Here is an 11,651-nt window from a genome sequence, read left to right as displayed (position 1 = left end):
CTTAGGAAAATTAGTCAACGGAAAATGTTTTCCTAATCAATAGAAAAGGTTTTCGTACCAAAACTTAAATTGAGGAAAATGATTCCCTCTTTCAAAAATCGAAAATCATTTTCCCAAGACACCGATGCCCGGACACTAGGTCCGGAAATTGCTGACATGGACGCCGACTGTCCTACATGATACCGTTAGCACTAACGTGGATAATTTTTACAATCTTTTCTTAATTTTTCTTTTTCTTTCTTCCCCTGTCGGTCGCCGGACATAGGCGACAGCCGGCCTCGCCAACCTCAGGCAAGGCTCTACCTCATCGGGATCTAGCGAGCTCTAGCCTCACTAGCCTCGGGCAAGGCATGACCTCGTCGGGATATGGCAAGGTTGAGCTCGCCTAAGATCGGCCCTCGCCAGTGGCTTGTCGCCAACCATCACTAAGGCCCGGCGACCGGTAGAGGAAGAAGGAAAAAATAAAATAAAAAATTATTTAAAATTAATTTTTTTTAATATTACAAAATTTGTCCATATCAGGGCTATGTCACATAGGATGGCTAATGTTCACATCAACAATTTCTAACCAAATGAGATTTTTCTTATCAAACGACGGAAAATATTTTCCAGTTCATTTTTAGGTCTTAATCAAATACCGGAAAATATTATCATTTTTCTGAAAAATGACTTTTTAAAAAATATTTTTTAAAAATGACACATTTTCCGCAAAACAAACCAACCGTAAGCATGGGAAAGCCCCTACTTGCCTTCCTTGGCTCCGTGATTGCTGACTGGGAGGGATTATTATTATTATCAAATATTATAATATTTTCATTGCATTATTGAAAATGTCATCGTCAACTGCAGTTCCTTTCCTATAATTGAAGGGTAAACATCATCAAACATGCATCAACCGTCGGCTGCGGCCTGCATAAAGAAAAAAGAGAAGAAACAATCAGAGTTTCATAAAAAAAAAATCAAAAATTTTTAAAAATATTAAAAAAGTTGACCAAGTCACAATTGCTGGCTAAAATTGGCCAAAGACTACATTAGAATTAGAAAATTATCAAAAGATTTAGAACTAAATTAGCCAAATTAAAACGTTTATAACTGAAATAACATCTATAGGATAGGTCTAGGACTTTTTTCGTGATTTCCCTTTGAACTTGTGATCTCGTGATAGATATACATCTCTTTTACCAATGGGCTATCGTATGTACAGTGAGAGCGAACTTTACATATTCGGACGCTAAGGGATCGATGTGGAGTTTATGTGTTCCTTGTTTTAATAACCAAATGAAAACTACTTGAGAATCGAATCTGGATGGAGATCGATTGGTAGAATCAAAACGATCTCCTACCAAATATGTGGATGAATGTGTCTTCATATATTGACGTGATTGGGCAACATGAATGATATACTGATTTTGGATTATTGGGAGAAATTGGCAAACCTCGCATCATCTCTCTTTCGGTCTTTGTGACTATTTGGACAACAACTTGTTCCTTTCTTCCCCACGATTCATTATCTCAACTTGGTTTCCTGCTGCACGAGACAAAGACAGAGCACAGTTCAAGAGGGCCAAAAAATTATTGATCAACTTGTGTTTGATTGAAATTGACTCACCCAAGCGACTTCTATTTTGGGTTTCTCCGTGTTCGATCTATCCATTGCTCGGACAGGTCACGATTTCTGAATATTACTAATGTTGGACGTGAATTGACAATCGGCTAATCTCGTTCAAATATGATTACACGCCGGTTTGATCTTTTAGGGTTATTACAAAATTATACACGCCAGTTTGATCTTTTCATCAGGTTATTACAAAATTACACGAACTTGCACATTTCACGGGTGATTCCCAGAAATCGACCATGTAGAGATTGAATTTGAGATGTCTCGATCCACGAGACAACTAATTTGGGTGATTTGTGTTGGGAATTTATATTCGAAAACAATCTTTTAAAATTAAGTTGACAAAATTACATATCATCAAAATTATCATAGAAAATTCTCGACGTTTAACCCTATAAACATAACTACCAAGATTGTTAGGGCGACGGACGCTATTCTAACCAGGAATGTGTATATCGTTTAATGGTCATTTGGTCTTTGCGAAGAAACTTCCGGACATCCCATTCATGGACTTGGAATAAATAAAAAGAATAAGAAAAAATACAAACCCTTCCTATCAGAAGTACCTCAATTCTACAATGAATGAAAGAGTCCGAAATGCCCAGTTTAAGTCGTCCTTCTTGGTGGTCTATGTCTCTTTAATACTTTGTCTTTGCTGTTGTTGTCAGGTCTGATGAAGGAACCGCAGCAGCGATTGACAATGGAACGGCGAATCATTATTGTTATCAATCATTATAATATTTTCATTGCATTATCGAAGGTATCATTGAAAATTCGGTTTCTTTCTTTAAACGAAAGGGTAAACATCATTAACCATGCATTAACCCTTTCCCTTTTCATGGAATTGGTGGGTAGACTCGTTCTTTAATTTTCAATGTAGACTAATTTGAGAAATCAAGGTAAGTATCGACGTTTGAACTCCCTTCACTTTATTGTATCAACTTGTATTTATTTACAAGGTAGAGGAAAAAGCTAGTAGGGTTGGGCGGCCAACTTATGCCACTCACATCAAAATATCGAGAAAAAAAAAAAGAGGACGAGACAATTAATTTGGGTCATTTGTATTGGAAAATTATATTGGAAATAATCTTTTCAAATTAAGTTAACAAAATTACATACCATCAAAATTATTTCAGTATATTCTCAACGTTCAACCCCATAAATACAACTATCAATAGAAATTGTCAGGACGACGAAAGCACAAAACCGACACGATTCTAACCGAGAATATAGAAGATTCAATTGTCATCTCGTCTTTGCGACGAAATTTCCGGACATTCCATCGATGGACTTGGTATAAATAAGAAAAAAGACAAAGCATGGCTATCACAAGTTCCTTCATTCCATGGTTTTAGCTCAAACTGTGGATGCAACGAACGAACGAGTCCGAATTGCCCTGCTCAAGTCGTCCTACTTGGTGGTCTATGTCTATCTAATACTTAGTTTTCATTCACTCACTGATGTGAAATGAAAAATTATAATATGTCAATCATCTCGAAATGATAACTTCAAGCGACGATATCACCGCGAAGGAGCATTTGTAGATTAGTCTCCTCCTGTATCCTAATTTTGCTCGTTCAGATTATTTTCTAGTCTATCCATGTCATTAGGAAAACAATATGTCCACCTGCGATGTTAATCGAGTCGTAGTTATAACTACTATTGTTTTATTTCCGCAACACATAACACCCGATCTTAACACAAAGTCTCGATCATTTGTTGAACTATCATTCACCAAGGTTCGTAGATCGTCCTACACTCAAAATAAGACTCCTCCATTCACGAAAATCTTGCACCGGCGAAAAGTTCCGATTGGGTTTGCAAACGGTTTCGTGGATCTTCAAATAGTCGAACTCCTTCACTCACTCATACTCCCGGTTTATAACGGAAAAGAAGAAAGAAGAGAAAAAAGGGGTTAACATGATTTAGGTTTTGATCAACTTCGGTTTTGCAGTTAGCCCATCTTTACTCGAAGCCATCCGGTAGGACCATAGTAAGTCAAAGTCAAGCCAACAACAACTTGAGCTCAATTTACATGGATCTGAAACATGTGTATCAGAAACTGTAACCTAGTCATCACCTGACGACAGGAGGGGGCATCAGTTGACAAAGCACATCCAGTCAATAGTCATTACGTATCATCATCGAATTTGGGCGGACTTATTATAGAATGCGAAGTACACGTAGTAAATAAATCAATAAACAATTGACTAAATAGCTATACAAACAGTCAGGCGCAAAAAGTCCTCCCAAGTGAAAATTTAGAGAAATCCCACGGCCTTATTATTGAAATGGTGATCAAAGCTGTCCGAAACATAAAAAAGAACAAATAAATACTTCGCCAACAACTCACATAACGATTTTAACACCTCAATTTGACAGAGTTAGCTAGGGCGTCGGGATGATTCTAGCTTAGGAATTGGATGTCACTGGTTCGGTCACCTACATAGGCTAAAGGTCTGGACTTAATCAGTTCATGGGACTCGCAAGGTGTGCCGTGTCCCTGGATTATCAAAAACAAAAACCATGCAAGTGCTAGATGATAGAAGAATATCTGAAAATAACCCTACGTATTAAAGAAGTTCAGAAAATTAAACAAAAATTAAAAAAACGGAAAAATAGACATAAAAAAATTGAAAAATGCCCCAGTTTTGGCCTCGGCATAGAGCTCAAAACGAATTTTTTGTATAGGTATTATGGGCCTCATAACTCTTTTTGGATCAAAAGTTAAAAGGGGATTTCGCCTAGAATTCCAATTCATTCCCGATACCTCCAAAGGAAAATCCCAAATTACATCTTTTCGCGCATTATGTGAATTTTCCAGGTTCGCCTATTGGATTTTAGCCTACCCAAATGCTCCAAAAAGTCACGGCAACTGCGTCCGCCCTGCGTCAAAAAATGCTCTATTTAAATCAATTAGTTGAATTCCTATTTCGCTTAAGCATAAGACCATGCAGTTTCCCATGTCTATAAATAATGAAAAAAATAGAAAAATGCCCCCATTAGGCCACAGCATAGAGCTCACAACAAATTTTTCGTATGGGTATTATGAGCCTTGTAACTCTTGTTGGATCAAAAGTTAAAAGGGGTTTTCGCTTTCAAATTTTAGAATTCCAATTCATTCCCGATACCTCCCAAGGAAAATCCTAAAACACATCTTTTCGCTCATTATGTGAATTTTCCAAGTTCACCTATTGGATTTTAGCCTATCCAAACGCTCCAAAAAGCCACGGCAGCCGCGCCCACCTCCGCATAAAAAAAAACAAAGTGCTCTATTTAATTCATTCATTTGAATTCCAGTGTCACTTAAGCATAATAAGAGCATGCAGTTTCCCATGTGGATATTGTACACCATGAACCTTGAAGGTCTCTCCCGTCTAATCAAATGGATATTAATTACTATTATTTCACGTGAAGAATAGAATTCTCTCAATTCCGACCGCAATTGAAAGGGTCATCGAGAGAGTTGGTATATGACACGGTCATAACTTTTCACACTGACTCGCATTTCTTTTATTTTCCTCTTTTTTGTGCCTCAAAGTAGAATTTAACATAATTTCAATTTTCAAAAAAAACGAAGAAATTAGAAACGAGGACCTCGTAAAACATTCTAGACCCCCAAAGTAGAGAAGATGAGCTGAGTAATCTTCTAGAATTTTTGGAGCCAAAGTCTTCCCCCACTTTTGACTTCAGTCATTTTTATATTCTTCTAAGTTTTTGGAGCTACGACGCACGAGCTGAGTCATGTTAATAAATTGGTTCAATTTATCCCTCCTGTCCCATTCTATAAGTAATACGTCATGGTATCACAGTATTAAATGGAGCCTAGAAATGAAAAGATGGATCTAAATCCGAAAATTGTAATTATTTGAGAGAGATCCTTCTTAATCGTGAGTACATGGAAATCAAGATGCATGTGATATGAAATTTTCATTACACAAAACAATATAACGGGCGACGTTTCTAGTCACGCTCATGTACGCATGCAAATTAATATTAGCATATGTCTGAAGCAATCGCATTTTAAAGATGGGATTGCATTGCTCGCTTAAGTTAATGGCGCATTATTAAAAAATCACGTAAGGTTAAAATAAAACTATCCGCAATAACTTATTTCTTGATCGTCTTATTTTATTCACGAATTAATTCATTGCTAGAATAATTTAACTCAAATAACTTAGAGAACCGCTGTAGACAGGAACACCAAGAAACCAAAAACAAAAAAAAACAGTTACCATGGATGGCTCTCTAATCCACAAAACCAAAGTTGACGAGCATAATTAATTTCATCAGATATGAACTCATATTAACATTATCAAAAACGTAATCTAGTATTATAAAGTTACGTTGTCAACATGGAACAACTGAAGAAGCGACGACGTCGTCTCACGTTATCCTCAGCCAGTCCAAGAGAATGACCCAAAAAATTATTTTGTGTTTGTAAGAAGATTCTTCTCAAATTTGGTTTTTTTATTTGGGTTATATCAATGATGACAAAGGTGATAGACATAAACTGATTGGGGAGATACATTATGTAGTTTATAATTACTGTTATTGGAATTTAAGAATGCAATGGTCAAAAAAACTAATGCTAGTATTAGTAAAGAGTTCAGAATACTTGGTACTTTAGGAGTGTGCTTAATATTTTTTATAGGTAAAAATTATTATTAATTTTTGCCCAGACTAACTGCATTTCTTCAGGTCAAGGTCAGCTTGATGTTTCGTAGAAATGACTAATCAGTTTGTATATAAAGATGATGTAAGCGGAATTTGCTTAAGAAAATTTTTAGAGGGCCTATATTGGTTTGAAATAGTTTATAAGATGATTTCTTTTTTAACATTTTGTGGGAGACGAATTTCATCTGATTTTTTTGGGATTAGAACACTTGGGGAAGCCTTTCCTACATAAATTACTTGTTTAAAAAAATGAAAGAAGACTGAAAATGTGCATATATTTTTTTTATTTGATAAAATGCGATGTAAGAATTTTGGGTTCAATTAAAAAAAATACATGAATCTCTCGGTCATGGCAGTTATATATATATATATATATATATATATAGGGTTGGTGGGTGGGTAAAGATATTTTCTAACGTAAGACACATATTTCATGTGTTAATATTTTATTTTTCGCCTATTAAAGTTGGGTAGGTTCAGGTTTTTCACATTTAAGAAAACTATAAGTTATATATGACTATCTTACTCTCAATCGGGATCGGTTTAACTCCAAATATACACGTTACTCGACCAACAGTGAATGTGTATGAATATTTCTACACTACCGATGGACCTAATATGGAAAAGAAATTGTTAGAGCGGGACTAAATTATAAGTGATAATATACGATGCCCTTAGAAGAATTTACGGCAAACAGTGATGACCAATGTGATTCTAGATACTCAGGCCCGACCTTCGTTCGATTAACGTTAACCGTTTTATATCCCTCATTAATCGTTATTAAAGAGACTAAGTTCGTACCAAATGGGACTGAAAATTCAACTCCCAGCTACAGTACGCACACCTTTGAATTGGCCCATTATGGCTACTAAATCTTAATCATTAAATCATTAGCAAACAAAGTATGATTTGACATTTCACATATCACTGCCCACTAAGATCACACAGAATTTTGATCTTCTTGTAAGGGCGTACTAGATTGGATCAGATTTTTAAAAAACGGGTTTTATATACTATTATTTGCAAGTACATAGCTTAAATATCCTTAAACATTGCAGTTGTTTACATCACCCACCAACTCTTATTCTTATTATATCTAATCCTAGAGCAAGATCTCCGTCGGAGTCCTATATTATTGTCCCATGAGGGAGGATTAAGTTGATTTACTTCCCTTAAATTAAAAGAAAAATATTCCACATCCTATTTGAACTCATTTCATGGTATGAACTCATCTCTAAATTTCTTTATTCAAGGAGAAGAACGTCATTTCGTATTTTAGAGCTACCCATTTCTAAGTCGGGAAGGACCTCGTTACCAAAGACCGCGTTCAACCTTGAAAGTCCAACGTTGTTCTTGAACGGTTCCGAAGGATGACCGAGAAAGATAATATTGTTTACAAAGAAGATTGCTCTATTCAATTCTTCTTTTTTTGGGTTGATATCACATATGACATAGATGAAGTAAAAGACATCAAATGGCGGGAGAGATACATTGTGTACTTTATTTTGACGGACTATACTTGTAACTCTTTATTCGGTTTCCTAATGTTGATTTATAGTAATTAATCCGTAAGTTTGTTAGGTTTTGCAGTTTATAAATTCGTTATATCATTGGGAAGAAAAATGGTTACCCTTTGAATATTGATACCATCAAGAGTTTTTCCTCCATGTGCGTGTTGCGAGTGTTTAATCGTGTTGTGAATTGCGATCCATGTCTATCCGTTTCAATTATGACACCACCTTTACTGAGGGGAGGGATAGGCTAATTGGGGTCCAAACTCCACAGTGTGCACCCCAGATGTGTGCGCGTCAAGATCTGCCAGAGAGGGGAAGGAAAGGCCGTCATGGCGTAGCTGGCAGCTGCAGCGATGGCTTTGCCATCGTGGAGTGTTGCTGCTGGTTCAGTTCTTTTCTTTTGGGGGAGGAGCGGGATCGAGCATGAGAGAGAGATGGGTAGAAGATATATTTTACGATGTCAATCACATTTATCAGGGTATCGATATTTTAAGGAAGGGTTTATGTAAAGTTGGATAGGTTCAAATGAATCCGACTTTTCCCATTTCTAAATACACAAAAAAAAATGAAGTATGATATTCTCATTGTTAATCATTTCGTATTGAAAATAAAAAAGAATTATGATCGGGTCAAGTATGAACCGCGACTCATTGAAATATAAGCCCCAATTAACATTTAAAAAAAAAGGACCTCTTTGAAATTGCATATGAAAGGCATAAGTTAATGGCGCACCAAGATGAGCCGAGGGATTCTAGATTGGAGGCCTGGTCTTCGTCCAATTAGTTCCTATCTACACCGCATGCACTAAGGTCACTCTCTGTTGAATTGAATGGGCCCGTTATGTCTGCTAGACATTTATTGATTGAATCATTAGCAAACGAAATGACTTTAACGTATCGCGGATCCTTCGTGACGGAGGACAGAAAACGACCCACATTTCCATGAGCAATAATGACTTCGTACATATCTAGCAACTTCGTCTTTAACTGCAGTATTCATATTGAACTACTTCGTTCACGTTAAAACTTCAATATTGAACTACTTCGGGTACGTTAAAACTGTACCGCATTCGATCATATGCGAAGATTTATTAGGTTTTTATAGGATACTAGTACATGGTCACGTACATTGCACAATATGAGACAATACATTATCTTCAAAATGCAATTGAAGCTCAAATAATCGAAAATTATCCACATTCAAAATAGGAAATAATAATAATCTGGGGATCCGGTCTTTGGTCGTAAAGATCGAAACCTTGATTATTATGCACTACTCAAAAAGGACATTTCCTAATCGGGGTATGCCTAACATTTCCGCACAAATCACGTTAGAATTATAATAATTCCACTGTGACTCAAAATTGCTCACTAAAAGTCACGATCAGATTGCTTTCCTCTCTAAATTCGCCGAAATTTCTTCTCTTTATAATTTCCTCTTTCGCTTGCTGTTCACGGCAGTCTATTCGTTTTGATTTTAAAGGCTCAAGTTCCACTTGCTCCACCATTTATACCCTTTTCCTTTTTCTTTCTTTTCAAGATTATACCTTATTAACCCCACGATCAGATTCCTCATCCCACCAATTATGTCCTTTTTTATTATCTCTATTTTCATCTTGAAGTCCAAATTAATGTGATGTAGCTTTAATATCTTCTGTTAAGGGGTTGTGATCGATCCATAATTTTTCTATGCAATGAATGTCAAAATGAACGGTCAAAATTTAGATGTCAACAGATATTAATAATAATAAAAAAGTAAGACAAGACAAAAAAATGAACACAATGGAAACGCGAAGATAAATGAAAACACACACACACACACATATGTATATATATATATATATATATATATATATATGAAGGGAGATATAGATATTATCTAAAACAAATTATGCAAAATGGCATCTATGCTCGTGCCCTTAAATTATAAGTGAAAAATTATACAACACTAATAAGGGAAGATATAGATATTACGGAGGGACTAAGTGAAAATTTTATTCTTGATCCACATAACATTATTACACTGGCGAAAGCAAAATAAAAAGACTCTGATAGACAATATTATGTTGAGTGTACAACGAGAGTATCCAAATATGAGCTCTAATAGATTTTAAGATCATATGAGTAAGGTGGTCTATTAGTTAAGGGATTGGAGGCGAATAAGAAGACCATTGGCAGGGACAGGCGAGGGATTGTAGATGATCTTTTCATCCGGAATGACCTTCTCGAGTTTGAATTTGGTCACGAGATTGTGGATGAAAACGAGTATTTCGAGCCGAGCATACTCTTTTCCAGGGCACATGCGAGGTCCCCCTCCAAAGGGAACGTAGGTGAAAGGTGCAGGTCCGTTTCCTTCGAATCTTGAGGGATCAAATTTCTCAGGATCAGGGAAGTACTTAGGGTTCTTGTGAGTTGTATACACCGTCCAAAACGTCTACAAGAAAAAAGCATATTATCATTGCTCGAGGATTCTATCTATTAACTCATTAAAAAACCATGTCGAAAAAAGGGTCATGAGTAAACAATTACCTTCCATCCCTTTGGAATTGTGTAACCGGCAAAAGTAAAGTCAGTAATTGCCTCTCTAAATGATCCTTGTGCAGGTGGAGTTAGCCTCATTGACTCACAAGCCACGTTCCAAGAATACTTCATCTTCTGAATATCATCCCAGTTCAGTAATTCACCCGGACCTTTAGACTTTGCAATCTCCATTTGCTCTGTTTACATGAAGCAAGTGAGTTAAATATATGCCAACTACATTCAAAAAGGCATATTGATGTTGCCATGTCGTCTATGGAAATACGAATAGGACAGTTACCTTTGTAAACTTTCTCATAGATGTGGGGCAACGAAGCTAGATAGTTCACTATTACAGTGATAGAAGTACTGGTGGTGTCATGACTTGCAATGAGCAATCCAATGATCTTGTTGGACACATCCATTTCGTAATAGACACTACCGTCATCATCTGCTTCGGTCAGTAATCGAGACAGCAAGTCCCTCGCGTTCGCATCTTTTCCCTCCGAAATCTCCTGCTTCCTTTGTCTAATAATGTTGAGAAGCTCTTGCCTTATGACTTTTCCTCCTTCAACTGCTTTGTTGAATGGCGTGCCAGGAATATTGATAGGCACCGACGTAAATCCCGGAGCAATACGAGCAAATGGGTCCGCGAATTTCGACACGACCTTAGGGTCCTTAATGTTCATGAACAAACGGCACGCCAAAGCAAAGGTGTAGTTCTTTGTCAAAGGAAACACCTTCACTTCCTTATAAGGAGACCAGTCACTCTCCAAGTGATCCCTAGTCATGGAGTCCATGATAGGTATGTAATATTGGAGAGCCTCAGGTTTCAAAAACTCTGGCAAGAAGCTGCGCATTTTCTTGGGGTCATCCTTGTTGAACTTTTCCATGGTTTCAGGGAAGATGGTGACCTTCTTCATGGAGGTGGGCCACCAGGTGGTGATGTACTTGTTCTGGCCAGAGAACAAGAACTTGTTGCCAGAGGCGCCGCAGAACACGGCCATGTCTTCCCCGAGCAGCGAGGTACGGAAGACATCCGGGGAGTACTTGGCCGTGCGGTCATTGATGAATTTCTCGGGGCAGCCGCTCTTCGCTGCACCAACGAAATCCCGGGACTCGCCGATGATGGGCCATCCCTTTTTGCCAGGCGGCAGGTTAGGAACAGAGGATTTCTTTCGGAAGACAAGGAAGAGAAGGTAAAGAGAGATGTAGAGGATGGAGAGGTAAAGAAACAGCTGGGCATAGAAATCCATCTTCTTCTTCTCCTTCTCAGAATGCAAACACTAACACTGAGAAGAGAAAAGATGGCTAAGGTCTAAGGTC

General features: G+C 37.2%; 1 protein-coding gene across 1 annotated transcript; it reads right to left on the bottom strand.

Annotated features, from left to right (window-relative positions):
• Positions 1-9,776: 9,776 nt before the first annotated feature.
• Positions 9,777-11,651, bottom strand: LOC115689151 (beta-amyrin 6-beta-monooxygenase-like). The gene is made up of 3 exons (XM_030615139.2): positions 10,627-11,651; positions 10,338-10,525; positions 9,777-10,242 (listed from the first exon to the last, which is right to left on the bottom strand). Exons 1-3 carry the CDS (start codon positions 11,579-11,581, stop codon positions 9,946-9,948), a joined length of 1,440 nt encoding a protein of 479 aa, XP_030470999.2. The 5' UTR covers positions 11,582-11,651; the 3' UTR covers positions 9,777-9,945.

The sequence above is a fragment of the Syzygium oleosum genome, unplaced genomic scaffold (genome assembly GCF_021117445.2).
Source record: "Syzygium oleosum isolate NSW1041296 unplaced genomic scaffold, Sole_v2.1 Sole_v2.14, whole genome shotgun sequence".
NCBI classification, from domain to species: Eukaryota; Viridiplantae; Streptophyta; class Magnoliopsida; order Myrtales; family Myrtaceae; genus Syzygium; species Syzygium oleosum.
The sequence above is the reverse complement of the archived record's forward strand: the minus strand, read 5'-3'. Positions and strand labels throughout refer to the sequence as shown.

Coding starts and splice junctions, on each gene's coding strand:
- LOC115689151 (XM_030615139.2), bottom strand. CDS start 11,581: ATGGATTTCTATGCCCAGCTGTTTCTTTACCTCTCCATCCTCTACATC. Junction 10,526..10,626: donor CTATGAGAAAGTTTACAAAG/GTAACTGTCCTA, acceptor TCATGTAAACAG/AGCAAATGGAGATTGCAAAG. Junction 10,243..10,337: donor CAATTCCAAAGGGATGGAAG/GTAATTGTTTAC, acceptor TTTTTCTTGTAG/ACGTTTTGGACGGTGTATAC.